This window comes from Jatropha curcas, chromosome 8 (assembly GCF_041381405.1).
Source record: "Jatropha curcas cultivar XTBG-Jc1 chromosome 8, XTBG_Jcur_1.0, whole genome shotgun sequence".
Lineage (NCBI taxonomy): Eukaryota > Viridiplantae > Streptophyta > Magnoliopsida > Malpighiales > Euphorbiaceae > Jatropha > Jatropha curcas.
The window spans coordinates 1,718,146-1,740,213 of NC_143158.1; the positions used below are offsets into that span (position 1 = coordinate 1,718,146).

The 22,068-nt window shown below is 34.9% G+C and overlaps 3 protein-coding genes across 9 annotated transcripts; 1 reads left to right on the forward strand and 2 right to left on the reverse strand.

Annotated features, from left to right (window-relative positions):
* Positions 1-2,260: 2,260 nt before the first annotated feature.
* Positions 2,261-5,970, reverse strand: LOC105637762 (S-adenosyl-L-methionine-dependent methyltransferases superfamily protein). 2 transcript variants are annotated; one of them, XR_001047026.4, is made up of 9 exons: positions 5,025-5,970; positions 4,817-4,931; positions 4,648-4,695; positions 3,668-3,938; positions 3,424-3,511; positions 3,282-3,347; positions 2,886-2,954; positions 2,624-2,767; positions 2,261-2,539 (listed from the first exon to the last, which is right to left on the reverse strand). XR_001047026.4 is itself a non-coding variant. In XM_012221360.4 (8 exons), the coding sequence occupies exons 1-8, from the start codon at positions 5,343-5,345 to the stop codon at positions 2,678-2,680; spliced, it is 1,068 nt and encodes a 355-aa protein (XP_012076750.1). In that variant the 5' UTR covers positions 5,346-5,970; the 3' UTR covers positions 2,261-2,677. The 2 variants fall into 2 exon arrangements, 1 of the variants encoding a protein (XP_012076750.1); XM_012221360.4 differs by having other exon boundaries at positions 2,261-2,767.
* A 151-nt stretch (positions 5,971-6,121) lies between these two features.
* Positions 6,122-10,368, reverse strand: LOC105637763 (putative lactoylglutathione lyase, chloroplastic). 3 transcript variants are annotated; one of them, XM_012221362.4, is made up of 10 exons: positions 10,004-10,368; positions 9,428-9,635; positions 9,191-9,315; positions 8,991-9,055; positions 8,640-8,852; positions 8,469-8,516; positions 7,001-7,108; positions 6,652-6,792; positions 6,413-6,493; positions 6,122-6,334 (listed from the first exon to the last, which is right to left on the reverse strand). In XM_012221362.4, exons 1-9 carry the CDS (start codon positions 10,137-10,139, stop codon positions 6,452-6,454), a joined length of 1,086 nt encoding a protein of 361 aa, XP_012076752.1. In that variant the 5' UTR covers positions 10,140-10,368; the 3' UTR covers positions 6,122-6,334; positions 6,413-6,451. The 3 variants fall into 3 exon arrangements, with proteins under 3 accessions (XP_012076752.1, XP_012076751.1, XP_089581044.1); XM_012221361.4 differs by having other exon boundaries at positions 6,122-6,493; XM_089724918.1 differs by having other exon boundaries at positions 6,122-6,493; positions 9,428-9,732; positions 10,004-10,145.
* Positions 10,369-14,165: 3,797 nt separating this feature from the next.
* LOC105637764 (protein phosphatase 2C and cyclic nucleotide-binding/kinase domain-containing protein) lies at positions 14,166-21,846 on the forward strand. Of its 4 annotated transcripts, none has more exons than XM_012221367.4 (16): positions 14,167-14,444; positions 14,686-15,844; positions 17,021-17,152; positions 17,268-17,498; positions 17,653-17,778; positions 17,917-17,979; positions 18,067-18,149; positions 18,506-18,737; positions 18,825-19,141; positions 19,328-19,415; positions 19,491-19,557; positions 19,857-20,134; positions 20,243-20,308; positions 20,465-20,586; positions 20,783-20,939; positions 21,043-21,846. In XM_012221367.4, the coding sequence occupies exons 2-16, from the start codon at positions 14,759-14,761 to the stop codon at positions 21,277-21,279; spliced, it is 3,285 nt and encodes a 1,094-aa protein (XP_012076757.1). In that variant the 5' UTR covers positions 14,167-14,444; positions 14,686-14,758; the 3' UTR covers positions 21,280-21,846. The 4 variants fall into 4 exon arrangements, with proteins under 4 accessions (XP_020536383.1, XP_012076757.1, XP_012076755.1 ...); XM_012221365.4 differs by having other exon boundaries at positions 14,167-14,367; XM_012221366.4 differs by having other exon boundaries at positions 14,359-14,499.
* The last annotated feature ends 222 nt before the right edge of the window (positions 21,847-22,068 follow it).

Here is a 22,068-nt window from a genome sequence, read left to right on the forward strand (position 1 = left end):
TTTGTTATACTGGGAAAATTACTTCCTATATGGCAATATTCTACAGAGATTTGTTCTTGGGAGGAAAGCTGTCTCCAGCTTGCCCAGTGCGTTGCATTGCTTTTTGATGGTAGGTTTGTCAGGTGAGGGAAATTAATGGGCTTCTATGGAAAGCATGTTACCCTGGATTTCATTAGTTTTAGATACTTATATAGAATTCTGTTAATGAGACCTTCTGGCATGTCATATTTTCTGGTTTGATGGCTAGTCTAGGTTTGGAATCCTTAGCCGCTGTTGAAATGATATATAAGTCCAGTTATTGAGATCAGAAACTTATATTATGGATGTATAGCTCCCTTATGTCATTGTATAGTGTACTTCCAAAGAAATCTATTACTCGACCTGTCTGTTTGGAAAAGATTAGGTGCTTTGTTATGAATGTCATGATGGTGCAGGTATGAATATCTCAAGCTTGCAAGTTTATCAGTTCTGACTTCAACCATTTATGCAGCCTTGTTAATGGGATTGCCCAGGATTAGATAATCCCATGATTTTTATCAGTGGACTATGTGTTTCTATGGTAAGCCTCCTTTTGTTTATTCTCCATTTGTTTTATCTATTCAAGAATTCCAAGCTAAGCTCCTGTGTGTATGCAACTACAATGAGTTTGAAAGTAAAGGACGAGTTTATTTTTAAGGGATCCAAGAAATATCAGAGGCCTTGAACGGATGATAGGCTTTCAGATTCAGAGCCATCTATTTGATTTGTTAATGCAACCTGGATTTATATAATTTTGACCTGCCGGTTCTTGGAATTGGCTTCTCCACAATATTCTATTGGCTATGCTATCATTATCAGGTACGTGTCAGTTTGATCTATTTGGGAAAGCTGATAGCCGCAGGAAATGTGGGTATGTATCAGAGAATTAGAGTCCTCATGTTTTCAGAAGCTTGCTATTTGTCGTTATTATTGCATATGTTCGTTTAAGCTGGAAATCTTGACCATGGTGATGGTTCACCATGGATCCTCAGTTTACGATGGATTGAAGTCCCAATTAGCTCTCAATGGAACAGAGTTGATGTAAGACTCGAATGAATTTATTGGGATGTATGGATCAGTCAGAGAACACTTTTTCTCCTGCTCAAAATTCTTACATGAAAAACTAGACCCACTTTCATTCCTATTCCAATGCTTGTGCGAGACGGAAATTGAATGAAACGGTAGTTTCAGACAGTAAGAGCTTAGGTTTTTTAAAATATTAGAAACTAGTTTGAAACGGCATCTCTCATGCTTAAAAATAGAAAACGAGTTTGACGTTATCTCGGGATGAATATGCTTTTATGCCAACTGCGTGCGATTACCTGTTTCAGCATGCTATTACATTAGCCTGTTCCACCTATTTATTTAAATGTCTATTTTTTGCTTTAATTTAATATAAAAATTCAAAATATTATTTTACCATTAACATTTTATAAATATCTAATTAATTTTAAAATTATAGAATTAATACATCGATGAAAATGTGTAAATTTTTAAATTTTTAATCAAATGAAGATTGAATTAATTTTATTACTTTAATATGTGTTAGTGGGGCTCATTAGTGACATCTTCACAGGTGCAAAGAAATAGTCATGCCATTTATCATTAATTAAATTTTGAAATAAACGTTGATTAAAATATTCTTTTTTAATTCATTCGAGTTTTTTATAAATCGAAACAACACTGAAATACACAATAGGGTAAATTTACTATTAACTCACCAAATTAATGATAACTGTAGTCAAAAGAATTCAAACTCGAGACCTCTCATTCTATATAAGTGAAAAGACTAATTAAACCACCACCTGATTGACAGATTAAAATTTTATTTTTTCGGCCTAAAAAGAAAGAAAATATAATGTGATCCTCTCACATTGCATCGATTCTTGTATTAAAAAAAAAAAAGTATATTTTAACAGTTTCAAAATAATAATTTAACATAAATTACTTAATTTTAACAATCATTTAGCACATCACTTACTTAATAGACTAATCCAATTAGAGAATGTTATTGTCATATACTCTCATAAGCAATCATACCAACTAATGTTTCAGTCTTCGTTACCCTCTTTGGGCAACACTAAGATGATATTATTTTCTACATCTTGTTCGATTTCTAACAATCATTAAATACGGACTTACCAATTATTTTGGCAAAATCATGTTGGGACTAGAGTAAGTATAGATCTTACTCCTGCATGGGATTTTTGTCTATGCGAATGCTAATGTAAGGATGACAACCTAAAACAAAAATTATGATTTGATTATATTAACTATATTTGATTATATCAACCCATGATACCCATCTCTCATTGCTTGCAAATGATAACAGTGAAAAACATAATATTCAACAAATCTTATCTTAGACACAAATGAAGATAAATTAGAATATATACAAAATTGCATCATACCACTTCAACTTTAAGGGGTGTGCCTATTCAGCCCGCCAGCGTGGATCCCAAATTGACGGGTTAGGTGGCCCTCGGGAGAATCGATGACATTCACCACAAGAAAGGTAATGCTTCCATGCAATTCCACATGATGATTATTAAGTCATCCTTCATTAACAAAATTAACTGATTCCACCCCAAAAATTTCAACTGACCTCCTGAGCAATGGAGAAAGACCAGCTTGCCTACATCAGGTCTGACTGCGCTCGTCATTTGTAGTATGCGAAAATGGGCCTATCAAATCCAGCTTTGCTACCAGATAATGCTGAAGTGATGTCCTCAACCTTTCTGAATCCAATCTGCAAATGTTAAAAATATAATCGCAATTGGTAATCAGTATGCGGGCTAATAGCCCCACATAGTTTTGAAAGCTTCAATCTACTCAATCTCATTATCAGGATAAATTCCAGCACGTACCTTATCTAGAAGAATTTCATTGAAGCGATTTGGACGGAGTATGATTGTTCGATAATTCATTGCCGTTGTCTGCATAGGTGGAAAAGAATGCCTTAGAAAACTAACTGAACAATAAAGGGCTTTAAGAACATAAAAAATGAGGGAAATTGGAATAACATTCAAGACAAATATTATGCGACTGTAAACAGGTTTCCAACCAGATGATAAAAATGAGATGTTCAATTTCCTCAGAGACACAACAGATTGCTTCTTTGTCCTATCATAATCTATTTCAGTACAGTTGCGGCTAAGAATAATGTTTTGGGGAACCCTCCTGATTAAATTGCTTAGGAAACAGGACAAAGAATATGCATTTTATCAAATAGCTATAATCTGAAAAGAGAAAATAATTTATACCTCAGAAACCTGATAGTTTTTTTCATATGACCGCCACGGTTGAGGTTCCAGCACTAGAATGCCACCCTGCTCAAGAGCAGATCTAAGTGTAAATAAGAATTCTAATAACATTTGGAATAATATGATAGATATACTTAATTACCGGACGAAGAAGCTTCCATATTCTTGAAAATAAAGTAATCAATCCATCATCACCCCAGTTCAAGTGAATCCACTTTGTCACACTCAAACTGCAATTCAAGAGACAAGTATGTTGCACTATCAAGATCAAATGCTATGAACAGATCAAGTGCATGTAGGAGAGGTGGACAAGATTTTTGTACCACAGTTCTATTTTAGCCACAAGAAATAAAATGCATGCATAAAATGACATAAGGTGCAGTTACCAAAGAATTGTATCATACTGCTCCTCTGACCGAGACCAACTGGTAACAAAGTTCTCTTTTCGGAAAGAAACTATATCAGATAGATCTCTTTCCTCAGAATGCAAACCATCCCTTGCAATCTCTTTTCTCTCAACAGAGGACAAAGTTGCACAGTGCTGCGAACCATTTCCATCCCCTGTGGCCTCTGGTCTGGAAGCCTTTGTACTGCTCTTCTCAACATGTGCAGCTCTCGCAAATTTTCTCAAGTGCCACTTCGCATCTTCAATTCGACCTAAGACAAAGGAAAACCAATAATCAATGAGCACTTCTATATCAGAGCGCAACATCTATAACTAGCAAGTAAAACTCAATATTAAAATGAAACATCCACCAAGTATAGAATTTCTTTTTGTTCAAGCCAAGCGACTAAATTAAAGAAGCAGTGGCTGAAAATATGTGCCCAAGTTGTCAAACAATGTATAACAGTATAAGACATTCTTGTTCTTCCCCCTGCTGGAGGGATACAAATGCTCACATGCATTTGCAAATGCAAATATTTGCAGGGTCAGAGTGCTTTGCAAACCAAATACTGATCAACTCTGCAATAAAAATGTATTTATAATTGCCTAAATGGCTTTTGTATATACTGCGATGAAAGGCATTAACAACAGCCGCGCATCATCACCAACAAGCATGTCTTCTTGTCTGTGTCCATGCTTCTCTTAGAGATACTGAGCAATCTCTAAAATGAAAGGCACCAAGTACTGAAAGGATAGCCAGTATCATAATCTCCAAAAGCCTATAAATCTACTAAACTTCATAATTCATAAACCTCCTACCCTCAGATAAGTGGATTCAGAGCTCCTGGAGAAGACCAAAAAGCCTATACCAAATATACTAACTAGACAAGCGGAGAAGAGGAAGGAAGAGACTTGATACCACTGTAAACCATAACACACGTTCAATCTTTATTTGAAAAATGATTGTAAGAAAATTCTTACCAGAATCAATGTCGATCCCAAGGATTTTATGGCAATGGAATTTTTTGGCTGTAGAAATAAGTATGAAAAGCATTGAAGTCAAAATTACAGTAGTTATAAGCCAAAAAGTTTTAGAGCAGTCACAAAAGAAAAAAATAAAAAAGCGACAAAAGAAAAATAGAATATATACCAATCTCGATAGTGATAATGCCACTGTTACAGCCAATATCCAGGCAATCCTTGCCTTCAAACCATTCCTTCTTCAAAACCTTAAGTCGAGGGTCTTCTTCCATGTCTTGACCAATCTGACACATCATCCACCTTCATTATAAAGTTACCTACACTTCTTTTTAAGAAAAAAAAAATCATAGTGTCTAAGATTTAGGAAAGAAAATTACACGATAGCCATAGTAGCTTCTGTAATTGCCGAAGGGAAAAAGTTCTTTGCGTTTCCTCTTCTTGTTGCTGTTGTTGTTAATTTGTTTTTCTGCTTTCTCTTTACATTTCTCCTCCTCCTCCTGAACCTTTACTACCTTCTTCTCTTCTTCGCTTTTATTTTCGGTATCTTTCAGTTTCTTCTGCTTCTGCTTCTGCTTCTTCTTCTCCGTCATTTTGCCAAAGCCAGAGAAGAAAATGACAGAGAGAGGCGAAGGCAAAAAGATCGTGTAATTGCTTGCTTCGCGCCAATAAGCACTGGGCAAAATGTTAGGGTTTATCATGCTTCATCGGTTCGCCACTGGCATTTATAGCTTATTGGTTTAGGCCCAGTCCAGTCCTCGATCAACAACCCAGCTTACATAAAACGCCTGCGTTTTATTCCTTTGATTCCCTCCTAGTTGTAGCGGACTCCTTGACAGTGACTCTTGACTGTTGTAGTGTTGTTAGCCACTTATCTTGGACATTTTCTGTATGTGGGCCAGACCAGGTATTAAGGTTTCTCGGAACGACACGTTAAATTTTAAGATTTCTTCGGCGGTACGAACGACAAAGATACCTGGATCTAAAACGGTCTTGTCTAATGAAAACATGTCCTGTCGTTTATCTGGGCACGTGCCATTCTCGACTGATTGTTCAATTTTTTGCCGTCGATGACAGAACGCGAGAGCACAGCTCACTGCTTGATCCGTACGGTAAAACTTTTGCGCCGCAGTGAAGAAACTTGAGCTCTCCCAGTTGGTAAGCAAAAATTTACCGGTGAGAATATCTCAGAATGGGAAATGACCGTTTCCTGTAGGCAACGGCGGTCAGTGCATGAAACGACGCAGTATTTTGAGCAAATACCTGGTTCCTGGGACATTTTTGTTAAATTTATAGGTGTTCGTTGAATGAAAAAACGCCCAGGTTCTGCCCACTCTAATCTAGCAATGAAAAGGAAAGAGCATTTCAAGCTCGATTTGCATCCAACTTGGAATATAATGTACCTTCCTACAAATCCCCAATTTTCAGTATATCAGATTCATGCGGTGCAATTTTTTTCTAGATACTTGGAAGAATATTTCTCGAAACAATAGCTCATAACTGAAATTTTTTCTACAATACAAATTTCTAGGTATCAATATGCATGCTTGAGGAGCTGTTTCGACCGAGCAGCTAAAACATGATCTTTTTGCAACACTGCTTTTCATAATTTAACAAATATACTTGAATCTCTAATTTCCTTCACTGTCGCAAAGCTTCTGTATGGTAACTGTGAAAGAGCCTAATTTATCTACAAAATGGGATTTGATCATTATCTCACAGGTAACAGATTTTGACAATTATTTCGGGTTCAAGATTCTAATTGTACCATTGACACGCTTGGTACAATGATGCTCCTCCAGAACACTCACTCCAATTCCTTCAGAAAATCAATATTATCTACAAAAACCTGCAAAGGGAAAAAAGTTATCAATGTCATCCTTAAAAAACCAAATGAACAACAAGACTAAACACATGCAATTGTGTTTGATTCATATTCCAGAATCTGATCTAGTTTAGTAGATTCATTGAATAAAGATTAGATTCAGAAAACTAGAAAAGCATTACCGTCTTCCAACCATCAGGATCCAAGCATGCAGTTATCTTCGTGTTGATGCCAGGTAATGGTCCAGGTTCTCGGGTAATCTTCCCACCAAACAGTTTAATTGCTTCTGCGGTTTTATAGACATCATCCGTGCCTATTGCAATCTGTTATGACAAAAGAAATTTATAGATCCAATTAATTAGAATAGTTACTGCAAACCCAATGAATTATTTTCACTTAGCATGATGATGATAAGCTTGTTGAGGAATTAACAAATTGGAAAGATATAAAATGACAAACAAAGATAACCTTATAGGGACCACATGTGGAGGGGGAAAAAAGATATTCAACACAAAAGGCAAGAGTTACTACCTGAGCATAAGCATTTCCTTTGTCATATTCAGTGACCCCATAGTTGTATGTCAACTCCAGCACAGCATTTTTATCTTCAGGACCATAACCCAACATTGCTATGGTATACTAAGAATAGCACGGAAAAGGATATGTCAGTTTGCACAATAATTTGCATGGAACATACTTAAAGTTCAAAGTCAATCCAGAAATGCAAGACAGCAACATACATATTTCAGTGAAAGAAAAAGGCACAGTTCTGATGACAATTTCGTCATAAGTGTTGGAGAAACTCAGAATGTCATATGAAGAAGCCATGCACACAAGAGGATCAAATCACAATAGAAATACCAAGAAATTACCAGAGCAGTCTCCTACAAGTAGCACGCAATATTATTTAAAACAAAGTTCTATATTATCTTTCAAAAAGATATCCTTTGAAACTCCAATTCTCTCTAATCTAATATAATCAAGTTAGTCTCTCTATGCAAAATATGCATTTAATAGAAAATGATAAGTTTAGATTTCAAACAGTTAAGTGTACAAAAGAGAGGGGGTTGAAAATGTTAGAAAGAGACAATAGGAAAACACCCTTCAGATGTGGAGATATGCATTAAAAAGAATCTCTCCTAATTTAATAACCTTTATATCCAAGGCGAGGAACTTATATTAATTCTTGCAGTCATTCCCAGTGACTCACAATTCAAAGGTCAATCAACAAAGATATGGAACACTTGTACATAGCAAAGATAAATATAATGAGACAGAATTTGATCAAATTCTCCCAATTCAAACAATAGTCAATCAACATCTCATTAGTTCATCACCAAGCATGTCACAAGTTTATCTGCAGAACTTAAAAAATTCCAAAATATCAAAATGTCACTTTGTTTGGGAGTCTTACATCTACAACTAAAATCTAAAAGTTCACTCTCTTGTGCGAAATTCCCACTTCTAACTTTAATGAGAACCATGTCACACTAATCATAAAAATGAACCTGCTCTTTCAAAGACTGATAGTTGACTGCTTATAGAGATCTCTTGCAGACTCTTGCCTTGATTTCTCAAATTTTTCTCTAAGAACAACTCTACTTGAGGTTTGAAGGGAAAAAAAATTGAGAAAGGAGACAGAGCACAAACTACAAATACCAACTGCTTATGCTGATCCAGCAGAACTCATATCTGTTAAAGCTATGGAATGAATGCATGTTCTATCTTATACCCAACCCCCCCCCCCCCCCCCCCCCAATCTAAGCAAAGCAAGGTTGCTTTCCATTCCACATGTTAGTAAGTCACAATCCTTGGATATACATTAAGCAAAGTACTAAGTAGTTCTTCTCTTATTTGGCAAAGTTACTTTTCGAAGAACATAAAAGAAAATACAGACCAATCTGGTCTAGATATTAATTCTAATAAACTCATTTGTCAGGATATGCTTCTGATATGCGAGAATGTTGTTACATTCATTTTGCAAATGAAGCTAAATTACCTTGTACTCTGGATTATCTCTTTTGCGAAGCAGTTCCATGCCAAAAGCCTAAATAACAAAACAAGATTGTGCATGAATAAATCAGAACAAACAAATTAGAGAAAGAAAACAGCTCAGGCAACGGTAATTACAGGTTTAAAATTGCTTGCTCAAATCCATGATAATTCTCACCTTCTCATAAAAATTTATAGAACGATCAAGATCACCAACACGAAGCATGACTTGACAAAGAGGCTCAGGAGTAGGCCCCCTTTCCAAAAGTTCAAACTTATAACCATCAGGATCTTCAATAAAGGCGATCACTGTACTGCCACCTTTAACAGGACCAGGTTCTCTAGTTACTTTGCCACCCTTAGCCTTTATGAGTTCCACAGTCTTGGCAACCTAATAAGAAATCAAACCAATAAAACACAATTTATATTTGTTATAGACAAACAATTCATCTTCAAATCATCACATTAATCTACCTATCATTGGACAAATAAAGATTAAAAAAAAGAAAAATCAATGATACGAACTTACATCCTCAACTGCAATGCCAAAATGTCCAAATGCAGTTCCAATATCATATTTGTCAACTCCATAATCTGGCATCATCAAACATAATAATTACAACATAAACTACATTGTTCACAGGGGTAATTAAAGAATCAATAAAACAAGAAAATACATTGTTAGAAAAAGTAAGCACAACAGAGTACTAGTCTTAGCTGATTGCTTACTGTAAGTGAGTTCTATGACAAAGTGAGAATCTTCTGGTCCATAACCAAGGAAGGCATTTGTATATCTCTCCTCTGGTATGTCACGTTTACGCAGCAGCTTCATTCCCAGACATTCTGTGTAGAATCTGTTGTCACCAACCAGAAATTTGCATTTAACATTAAGTTACTGGTCATCATTTTAGAATTAAAACAGTTAGATATTGGAAATGTAATTAATTAGAGTTTGGCAAAACATACTTGATGGTCCTATCCAAATCCCCAACACGATAAACAACGTGTAACAGTCTCCTCTTGTCTTTTTTGACCCAATCTATAACACTTTCCTGGGAAGCAATTGTGCTTGATTGCCCCATATTTCCAGCTGCAGCCACCCCAAGTCCACTACTCTCTCCTCTCCAAGATTTAGAAGCTGCTTTCAAGCCAAAGAACTGTGATTGTGGAACAGCTGCAATACACCCCATCCCGTCAAGGCAAGAAGTTTGTGGTGAAGCATAACCCGTGAATATATATACAACCAATTCACAATTATTCTCAACGCAATTCTGGAATCATAAAACCTCCAAACAATTATAATGCACATAAAATTGCAGCTCTAATTGACAGAAAGAACTCATCTAGTCCAGTTTATGCAACCCTAAACATAAACTAAGTAGCAAACAAGGTCAGCAAGTATCAATGCCGTCAAGCCATACTGTTATAAGCATCATTTCATTCTCAAGTAATTCCATTATTCAAATTCATTACAAAACAAAATGAATCAAACAAAAATACAAGCAATCAATTACATGAAGGCTACAAGAGAGAGTTTATTACCACTGCCGAAATAAGCAAATCTGCGAAATGAACTAAACCGAGAAACTGAAACAGAAGAACGATAGCTGCTATTGTAGAGTTTAAACGAGGAGAGAGAAGGTCGAATTGATGACGCCATAGGTATTATCCTCACCATCTAACAGTAACAGCAGCAAATAATGCTGCGTCTGTATATGAGCGTTGAAGCGAAAGATGGAGATGATAAGTTTGAATATAGCGTAGAAGATAGAGATGATAAGTTTCTATATAGGGATTTCGATTTTTGTTATGATTTTTTTTTTTTTTTGTTGTTGGTGAGAATATGAGATTTGGAATAAAGGGTTTTTGTTTTAAAAAAATGCTTTTGTGCGAAGCTGTGGAGTGAAGCCAAGAAACCATTATTGTTAGTATTATTGGAGATTTGAATGGCCGTAGGATGATGGGACGAGGATCACGAGTCCTCCATTGTCTCTTCTTCCAGGCCCCCATTGAGACTGTTTGTTTCTCAGTTTTCCTTATCTGCAATAAGAATATACCAATCTCTAGTCTCAAACCGTTTGGGCTATTGACCCAACTTGGATTTATTTATTATGGGTTAGGCCAGTAAACGGCTAGTGTTAATTATCGTATCGGATCTTGATTGCTGGGCCCAATTTGAAAATCTTGACAAGAACGTGACAAAAATACCGAATAGATTAGATTCGAATTCTGAATATAAATTCTCTTACATCTAATGATTTAAAGAAAAATTCAAATCTTAAATCCCTTGGTTGAAACATATTTTATCATTTTTCTTTTACCTTTATAAACAAAGGTGATTACTGATTTCATGAAATGCAAATATTATATGTTTATACATATATAATAATATTTTTTGACCCTTGGTGTTTTAGGCGAGTAAAATGAAATTGCATGTTCTTTTAAACAATTATTGCATTCATGACAGGCTCTTTTTAATTACTTAGTTCGCTTTTGTAAAATCAAATTTTCGATTTCTTATTTTATTCATGTACGTATTAATTTATTTAAACAACTCTTTCAAATTATTTGTACTTATTAATCTCCAAATGCAAAAAATGGACACGTGTAATTTTCATAAATATATTATTATTAATACGAGTGGCTTTATTCCAAGTAAATTTTGCACAACGTATTCATGAAATATTGTAAATTGATTGATTTGCTCAACCCGAGTATATTTATTATTGATTCACACAGAGAGGTCTAAAAAATGATTGATCTGTACATGTATTCTTAATTAATATTATCTTGTATACTAATTCTTCGTGATCTAACTATGGAAGTTAATTATATTGACAAGAACCAGATTTATAAAATTAGCACAATGAGATAATTTACATACAAATGTGTAAACACAACATTATGGTAAACCAAGACATAGTCTAGTGATAAGTGCATATATGATCTGACAATAGATTTATATTCGAATATCTTTTCCTCAATACGCAAAAGAAAAACAAAAACAAACACAAAAGGACACATAATTTAAAACCCATTTAATGATTTTTTTTTGAAAGAATTTAATATTAATACATCACATATTTTGACATGAGAATAGATGTAAAAATAAAATTATTTCACTCCTAGTTTCATATTATACAATTGGATCAAAACTTTCTAGTCAAGAATTGTAATTAATTTAAAGAAATTATCACAATTGGTTGTTGATATCATCTACTTATTTGTATTAATCATTATTTTTAAATTTATCGCAATATAGATAAGTCTTTTTGGAAATTTAAAAGTATACCAATAAGTATTCAGGTATGTGGATTTAATTTTTAATAATAAGATCACAAGTCATGCTTGTTATTAGGTATTTGTCATCTACTCCTGATTATATATATATATATATATAAAAGAAGAAGAAGAAAGAAAAAGGGGGCTCTGGAGCGGAAATGATGTGTAAATGAAAACATATATTATAGGAAGAAGGTGAAGATAATGGCGGTGGAATAGTAAACTCGGCAGGTGGAACGTGGTGTGGGCTTTTCGTGCATTGATGTTGACCGCGCTGATTTGGGTGTTCTTACGGAAGGGAAGCCATAGCAGTCCATAGTTAGTTTCGTTGTCTATGCCTGGCAATAGCATGTTTATTCCACTATTGGTTACTTAATTTGGCTACGTAAGTCTTACCAATTTTGTTGACTCGCCTTAGTAGATTTTAATTTATTTTTTTATATATGAACTAAAAATTAAAATGATAAATCTTAAAAATTAAATATAAATAAATAAATTAAATTAATGCAGTTTTTCGATTTTAACCGAACTATGTCTCCCCTAAATGAAAAGAGGACATGGTTAAATAGTTGAAGGGACCACTGGTGATAAATGAGAAGAACATGGTGTGGCGCTCTCAGTCTGACCTAATATCATCCTTTGAAGGCAACCGCGGTTTCTACAAACGCACAAACTTGAATCAATCGTGGCATGTCATGTCGTGTCAGATACACATGCACCTTGTTTATATACATAATACATAACTCACTCACGCACCTTGTTTATCTCTCTCTCTCTCTTTTTTACTTCTCATTTTTAAAAAGTTCTTATTTTGAATCATGTGAATGTAATTTATAAATGAATTCAATTGATAGATTGTTTTTCATAAATAATTATGGTAATTGAAAATCTAACTATTTGAATAATACATAAAATCAATTTAATTTTAATAAAGTAAAATCGAAACTAATCAGTATTTATAAATTTTTCTGGATTTATAAATTTTGTCTTTTGAGATAGTCTGAAAGAAATATTTTATATTAAAAAAAAATGAATTCCTTCCAAATTCAGTAGGATAATCACTAATCCAAAAGTAACACTTTCAATTGCTTTATTTGAGAACAAGTTTTATTAGACAACGATTTGATGACACTGATTAGCACTTCTTATCGCAAATATACCTAGACCACCATTTTACGACACTGGTTACCACTTTGTGTCACAAACATATTTTTCAACGCAGAAATTGTTTAATGAGCTTACAAACAAACCTTCCACTCTATTATTGTAACTAATCGGAATTAGTAAATTGATTAAAAAAAATGGATACTCACCTTTTTATCAACTAAATTGCTTTTTATTTTCCTAAAAAAAAAGTTTTTTACTAAAAAATACTCTGGAATAACTTAATTAGGTTCTCCTTATTTTTGAAAAATAATTTATCTAGAAAAATAATTTTTTTAATTTGTTGTGTTTAGAAAGATCGGTCAATAAAAAATATTTTTTTCGGAATGATTGATTTTCAATTTTAAAGAAAAATGACTTTTTATTTTCAGAAAAGGGAAATAGAATATTGTCAAAATTATTATAATCTTATGAATTATATTTTTTCTAGTAACCACCCCCGTCGCTTCTGGTCACCAACAATTAGAAAAAAAAAAGAATTTTAACAATGTATTTAATAGAAATATATTTCTAATATAAATTTTCTATAATTTTAAAAGTTGATTATAGTCTTATAAATTAAAAAATTTTTCATATTTTTTAATATTAAAGTTTAAAATAGAAAATCAATTATTTATAAAATATTTAGTTTTTTTTTTGGAAAATACTTTTCTAAAAGATAAGTTATTTTTCAAAAAAAAAGTTTTTAACAATATTATTATCGCAATTTTTTTTTCCAACATAGACAAAATGCATATTTAATCCTCAAATTTGTTGAGATTTATCCACTAAAGCCGTGAAATTTTATTGTCAATATTTAACATTTGAACTATTGTTTCTATTAAAATTAAGTCGTCATTTAAATAGCATAATAATAATAATAATAATAAGTCCAAATCATTAACCATAAAATATAAATCTAATGGTAATGTGACACGTGAAATTTTAATTTTTAACTGGAGATTAAAATAAATGTAAATAAAAATAATTATTTATGAAAATCATTCTCTCTCTTTGTTTACCATTATCTTCTTATCTTACGTGAAGAAGATATTATTTTACTTGAAGAAGATTTTAGTTAAATAAAAATTTTATTTCAACAAAAATAGAAGTTAAGAGGAAAGTTGACAAATAAAAACATTTTTATATTTGACTTAAAAATTAAAACCAAAATAATAATAATAATAAAAACATGTCCAATGGGCAAGCGCGTGATCAATTGAAGGAAGAAAAGTAAGAGGGAAAAAAAAAAGAGCTGAGAGACTCCCCTGACCGTCCACACATGCACTGATACGTCTCCCTTTTTTTACAAGCCTAATCCACTTACCCAACCACGACACAACAACGTCGCGTCACATTCCTCTATCTTACGCTCTTCCGGCAGTACACGTCTACTCCCACCCGACTCCTCCGCCGCTGAGCAATCACTCTTCGTGTGCGCATTTAGCTCCTGCACTTAAAAATACGCAGCGCAAATTTGGGTTGGGTTACCATACCGAATTAGCAACTTAGTTTATACTGTTTGTTTATGGTTGTTGACTTGTTCACAGTTAACTGCGTAATATACTCTTTCTCTTAGTATGCTCTGTCTTCATCATTCCTATATGTTTATGGTAATAATTTAATTAATTAATTAATCGTTATTATTGTTTCCGTTATGTTTTATTTGGTTGCTGCAACTGTTCATCTTGAAAGTAGATCTTAGTTAACAGGAATCATTTTGTAATGAATGCATTGATTTGTCTTTTTATATATATATATATATGTATTTAATTTTTTTTGGTTTTTGATTTTGGCAGAGTTTGAAGGAGAGAAGAATTGAAATTGAGATTTTTTGAAATTGGAAACCATCATCCCATGAATTTTCGCTAAATGGGTTGTGTCTACTCGAGAGCCTGCATCGGCGAGGTGTGTGCACCTAGAGACCCAAGAATCAAGCAACAGCAACAGCAACAGCCACAGCCACAGCCACAGCCACAGCCACTCAGTCAACAGACAGGCCAAAATGCCAGAGGGAATGATTTGCCAGTTTTTTCTCCGGCATCGTCCTCGCCTGAATCCGAAACCAGAGACCAAATTAACCAGTTGAACTTGACCCGAGACCCCGAACTTGGCATTACTAGACTTTCTAGGGTTTCCTCTCAGTTCCTTCCTCCAGATGGATCACGGACAGTTAGGGTCCCTTCGGCTCACTACGAATTGAGATACTCGTATCTGTCTCAGCGAGGTTACTACCCCGATGCCCTCGATAAGGCCAATCAGGACAGTTTTTGTATTCACACGCCGTTTGGAACCAATCCAGATGATCATTTCTTTGGCGTCTTTGATGGGCATGGGGAATTTGGTGCCCAGTGCTCGCAGTTCGTGAAGCGAAAGTTGTGCGAGAATCTGTTGAGGAGTAGCAAGTTTCAAGTAGATGCAGTTGAGGCTTGCCATTCAGCATTTTTGACTACCAATTCGCAGTTGCATGCCGATAGTTTGGATGATAGTATGAGTGGGACTACCGCTATCACGGTGTTGGTGAGGGGACGGACAATATACGTGGCTAATTCCGGTGATTCTAGAGCAATTATAGCGGAGAGGAGAGGAAAGGATATTTCGGCTATTGATTTGTCCATCGATCAAACTCCGTTTAGAGCTGACGAGCTAGAAAGGGTAAAGCTTTGTGGTGCTAGAGTACTTACTTTGGATCAGATCGAGGGTTTAAAGAATCCGGATGTGCAATGTTGGGGAACTGAGGAGGGTGATGATGGTGATCCTCCCAGATTGTGGGTCCCAAATGGGATGTATCCCGGGACTGCATTTACTAGGAGCATGGGGGATTCCATTGCTGAGACAATTGGGGTTGTGGCTAATCCTGAAATCGTTGTGTTGGAGCTTACCCCTCAGCATCCTTTCTTTGTACTTGCTAGTGATGGGGTTTTTGAGTTCCTCTCAAGCCAAAGTGTGGTTGAGATGGTAAGGTATCTTCTTTCTCTCTATAGTTTTAATTTATCTGAAGTCTGAACTGTAAATTTTGCTATTGATTGCTTTTCAATTTAAATTGAACTATGGTTTATGTCTTTTCCGTCTCTATTAATAGAAATGATTGCTGTTGGTGTTGGAAGCCTATATACCTTTGATTTTGCACAGAACTCCAAGGATAAGTGGTAGCTTAATGTTTATTGAAACATGACGAAGATTCGAAGCCTTGAGATTTAGAAAGAAGCTAGAGTTCGATATTTGAATTGATAGTTGGAAGATGATGTCAGTGAAGTTGAGAAATTATGGGCACAAAGTAACACAAGATAGAATCCTCTAATCCTAGTAGCTAAGTATTCTTGATGTTAAGAAATTACACAATATGTATGGGTGGGATTCAAAATGAAAGAATTTAAAGTTAGAATATAGATTTTGTTTGTTTGGAGGGATTCATGAATTGGATGAATTTGAAAAAACCTATTAAAATGTTTTATTTTAAATGCTCAACTTTTACATTTGGCTGAAAATTGTAAATTCAAATTCTTTATCCAAACTCAACTAAAAGTTGGCTTGTATTAGTTGACATGGTTGAAAAAAAGTACATTTCTGTAAAAATAAGAATATAGTAGTTTAATTAAAGGAGAACAAGAAAATAAGGTTTTAGGGTCTAGTATTTTGCATAATTAGTCAATTATATTGCTTACCCAACAGTTATACCATAGGTGTAAAGGACAAGATAGAAACTTTTTGAATCTCATATTCTTTTTTAGTATTAGGAAAGTTAAAAGTAGTAAGTTGCAAAATTGTACAATATAAGAACCTGACTAACGATGGCGTCTATCAGCATCATGTGGAAAATATTCTCATATGCTTCCTTGGTAGCATATATCTGCCTGGTGGCCATTTTGACTCCAATTAATTGATGTTTGAATATAGGTTTGGTTCCTCTTCTGTTAGTTGATTGTTGATAGAATGATTTACCCAAATAAATATCTCAAGTAGTAAGGTCCCACTGCGTGATGGCCTGTTTAATAGATCAGCTTATCAGCGGTATTAATTGGCAACAACTGAATTTTCTATGATACACTTTCCATTCGTATACTCTTCCATTTTTTTTTTTTTATTCTAAAGAAAGTAATACCTGGGCTACTCGTTTGGCTTCTCCTTTTCTAGGTTGCAAAATATAAAGATCCACGTGATGCTTGTGCTGCAATCGTAGCTGAATCTTATCGGCTTTGGCTACAATATGAAACTCGTACTGATGACATCACTGTGATAGTTGTGCATATTGATGGACTAACTGAGGTACAGAGACTACTTGCTTATATCTATACGGTTTTTAAAATTTTCGCTTGATTCTTTTCTCCTCACTGGCGTTCGTCTGAACTCTACTTTTCCTTTTTACTCCCTTCTGTGTCAGAGTGCTACTGGTCAATTGACAAAGCCAGATGCTGTCTTACGACCCCCTATTCCTCAAGTTGTAGAGGTGACAGGGTCAGAATCTCCTTCAACCTTTAGCTGGAACTCTAGGAACCATCGCATACGGCATGATTTATCTAGGGCACGGCTTCGTGCCATTGAGAGTTCACTAGAGAATGGGAAAGTTTGGGTTCCTCCATCTCCTGCCAATAGAAAAACTTGGGAAGAAGAAGTAAATGCTCTTTTATATATGTTCCATATAAGCATTTTGCATGAACTTGTAGCAAATTGAAGTGGGAATAATTTGTTTATGAGTTCTCTTATGTTCCATGTCTTAAGACGCCCCAGTAATGGGTAGTAAGTCCCATATGTTCATATGCCTGCAGGCTCACATTGAGAGGGCATTGCATGACCACTTCCTTTTCAGAAGGCTTACTGATTCTCAGTGCCATGTTTTGTTGGATTGCATGCAAAGAGTTGAAGTCCAGCCAGGAGAAGTTGTAGTTAAACAGGTGACTTTGCTTCCTGTTTTGCAGATTAATTATTTGAGGCTCATAATTTAGTAGGTTTACATAGCTGGGGCTGATGTGCCAATCTTGCTAGAGTTTATCACTAAGATGTAGAACTGCAATGATAAGTTAAATTTGCAGGGTGGTGAAGGTGATTGCTTTTATGTTGTTGGAAGTGGAGAGTTTGAGGTCTTTGCTACCCAGGTTTGCTTTTCTGCTGATTAAACCATCAATGTTATCATTCTTTAGTGAGGACAAGAGATTGGTATTTGACCAATTATGTGATGGCAGGAAGAGAAAAATGGAGATGTGCCAAAGGTTTTGCAGAGTTATACAGCTGAGAAGATGTCATCCTTTGGGGAGCTGGCACTGATGTGGGTTATATTGCAGTTTTTTTATGTTATATTGTTGTAAACCATTTTTGATATTAGTTCCTACAAGTTGAAAAATCTTGTGTTTGGAATTTGAATATGAGCCAACCAGGCACAGAAATAATCAAATAATTGATCCCAGATAGCAAATTATCATTAAATCTACAAATGCTATTTGACAAATGACAGAACATACTGCATGAACCAAACTCCTCCATATTCTTGTTCATGCATGACTATAAGTGTTTTATTGAAGTTTTGATTGCATCCCCTCTCATGTACTAAGTCAAATTTGTTTTTTGCTTGATAAGATGTTACCTTTTTATTTTTTAATGATCTTGTTTCTTATGTATGTGCAGGTATAACAAGCCACTCCAGGCCTCTGTCCGTGCTGTGACAAGTGGAACACTATGGGCTTTAAAGAGAGAAGATTTTCGTGGAATTCTGATGTCAGAATTTTCTAATTTGTCATCCCTGAAGTTACTGCGTACTGTGGATCTACTTTCCAGGTTGACAATCTTGCAGCTGAGTCATATTGCAGATTCTCTTTCTGAAGTTTCCTTCTCAGATGGACAGACAATAGTTAATGAGGTAAAAACTCACTTCCCCAAAAATATATATGCTTCTGTTACTTTTGTTTCAGAATTTTTTCAATAAATCTTCAGTGTGAATTTGCAGACTGAGGGGCCCTCTGCCTTGTACATCATCCAAAGGGGACAAGTGAGACTTACTTTTGATGCAGAGAATTTAAGTAGTCCAAATGCAGGAAGTTTGAAGTCCGACAATCAAACAGAGGATGATTGTCTTTTGAGTGGTAAAAAGCTCTCATTGGAAAAGACAGAGGGAAGCTATTTTGGTGAATGGACACTTCTTGGCGAACATATAGGTTCACTAAGTGCAGTTGCTGTTGGTGATTGTGTGTGTTCCATCCTAACAAAGGAAAATTTTGATTCAGTTGTTGGCCCTTTGACAAAACTTTCTCAGGAAGTTGAAAAGTATGTTATAATTTTAATTATGAAGTATTGTTTCGGAGTTTATTACACTCAAAAATTCTATGGTGACTTGCAGCTTTCATTTGACCATTCATATATATTCATTTTAGTTAAATTTGATAAGTTCTTTTTGATCCTTTAAATCAAAAGCACATGGTATATGTGATGTCATTAATTGATATTTTTTAGGTCAAGGAGCTCATCTTCAGATTTTTCCAAGGAATCTGCTGAAAGCACTGATCTTTCAGCCCCTCTGAAAGTTCGCCTCTCTGATTTGGTAAGGGTGCTCTGTCCTAGACTGTTGCAGCAAAAGAGTTTTTTCTCTTACCATCTAATAGTGTTTTCTGTATAGGAGTGGAGGACTTGTTTATATGCCACTGACTGCAGTGAAATTGGACTTGTACTTTTGAAGGACTCAGGTACGTCTGTCTTTGTATATAATTTTGTTTTACCGCACTATTTTATTTATCATAAAAGTTGGCCTTCTCATTGGTAGCTTTACTCTCGACACAAACAACCATCCCCCCTCCCTCCAAAAAAAATAAAAAAATAAAAAAGAAAGAAGAGCAATGAGAACAAGAGGGATATTTTTTAGTTCATTAACTTTTGTTGTTATATATGCTTGCATGGAAATGTGCTGATGAATATTAGAAGTGATGTGGTTTTGGCAATCGTACTAATATTGATGAAGTGCTTTACGCATATGCTTGGCTGTCAGAAAATTTACTGTCTCTGAAAAGGTTTTCAAAGCAGAAGATCAAGAGACTGGGAAAGGAGGCACAGGTTTTGAAAGAGAAGAATCTCGTAAAGAGCATCAGCCCTTCTGCTCGCATGCCTCAGGTTCTATGTACTTGTGCAGACAGAACACATGCTGGCATATTGTTGAACACATGCTTGGCTTGTCCTCTGGCTTCAATACTTCACACAGCCCTTGATGAACCATCTGCAAAGTTTTGTGCTGCCTCTGTCATTATTGCGTTGCAAGATTTACACAAGGTCTATTGCCTAGAATCATTTCTTATTTTCATCCCATTATTGAATTAGCTTTCCAGACATAATTGTTAGAGTTGTTTACCCTGCATCCTTTTCTCATTTGATTATCAGAATGGTGTTCTCTACAGAGGTGTGTCTCCTGACATCTTAATGCTGGACCAAACAGGAAATTTGCAGGTTGGTTCTATGTTTTGTTTTTCTGTAACCATGTTCAGATATCTGAATCAACATTGGATTGCTATCAAAGGATAATCTCTATTCTTCCTCTAAGTCATGGAGGGCAAATTGCATGGAATTATGCTGAATCTCTTAGTTTTTTCTGTTGTATCACAGCTAGTGGACTTCAGATTCGGGAAAAAGTTGTCTGGTGAGAGAACATTTACAATTTGTGGAATGGCAGATTCTCTGGCTCCAGAAATCGTCCAGGGAAAAGGGCATGGTCTTCCAGCTGACTGGTACAACATCTATCATGTTCAATCTTTTAATGCATTAGTCTATATACATTTGATTGCATCAATTTTTTCCCTACACTTTACGTGGTTCTCCTTTATATGCCAGTGAATTTTAGCAGTTATATTTCACCTCTTTTTTCCCAAGACAGCATATTGAGATCTATGGAGCCATGTAATAAATTCTTCTGTAAATTTGCAGGTGGGCATTAGGAGTCTTAATTTATTTCATGTTGCAAGGTGAAATGCCATTTGGATCATGGAGAGAAAGTGAGCTTGATACTTATGCAAAGATTGCAAAAGGACAAATCAATCTTCCTCCTACTTTCAGCTGTCAAGCTGCCGACCTCATCACAAAGGTTTTATTCTACTTTTTTTTTTTTTTTTCTTCTTCCATTAAAAGCCTTTTCTTCCTGTAAAAAGGGATAATAAAATGTTTTTATTTATGGTTAACCTATCCAGTTACTAGAAGTTGATGAAGACAAAAGACTTGGCTCTGACTCTATCAAAAGTCATCCATGGTTTGATGGTATTGACTGGAAAAGGTTGAGAGATGGGAGTTATCCTGTTCCTCATGACATAACTTCTCGTGTTACCCAATATCTGGAAAGTCATCACGAGGATTGCACTATTCCTCCAACTTCCCCAGCTCGAGACATAGATGACCTCAATGTTCCCGAATGGCTTGATGACTGGTAGAAGAACAATAATTTTTAGTGAGTGCGGTCGTCCTCCCTAGCAAGACAGCTTATGTCTTGTTTGAACCCAATTAGAGCCCACGACTCCCAAGATCAACAGACAAAATGAAAAGCAAGCTCCTATGTATTCTTTTGTTACGAGTACATGATAGTCGTTGGCAGAGTATCTTATATGGTAGCTGGCACTAACCATTTCAACAGAGAGGTAAGCTAAATAGATAAAATCCTTTTTGTTGGTGAATCTTTCCAGCCTTGTAAATAGGTATATATGTAAATGAGGGTTTCTTTTCTTTTAGAAATGAAATTCTAGCTTTGCGCCATATTCTTGCCTATGGCAGCCAATTGTAATTTGATTGGTGTTAGCCAAATGGCTTTGTAAGCTATCATTTTGTGGTATTCTTCTTTACATTCTTGGATGGTTCTACTGGCATATGTATTTCCCTATTTGAGGACTATTATGTGGATAACCTCAATGGTTTGGAGGGAGTGAGTGAACATGTTTAATTTTATATTTTGAATATTGATTCTGTTGAGCATTGATATTAGTTACATTTATGATTTTGGCACATCCTACTTGGGAGTTACTTTATTTTTTCATCTATTAAATATTTTAATTTATAAAATTGTACTTATTAAATATTTTAATTTATAAAATTATTTTATTGAATGTTTTAATTTGAAAAATTAGATTGACTGCAATAAAGTTTGGAGTACAAATTCATAACTTTCAGGAATTATTCTCGCCATTGATTTTCTTTGTTTTTGAATGATTTATTTTCGTTAATGATAG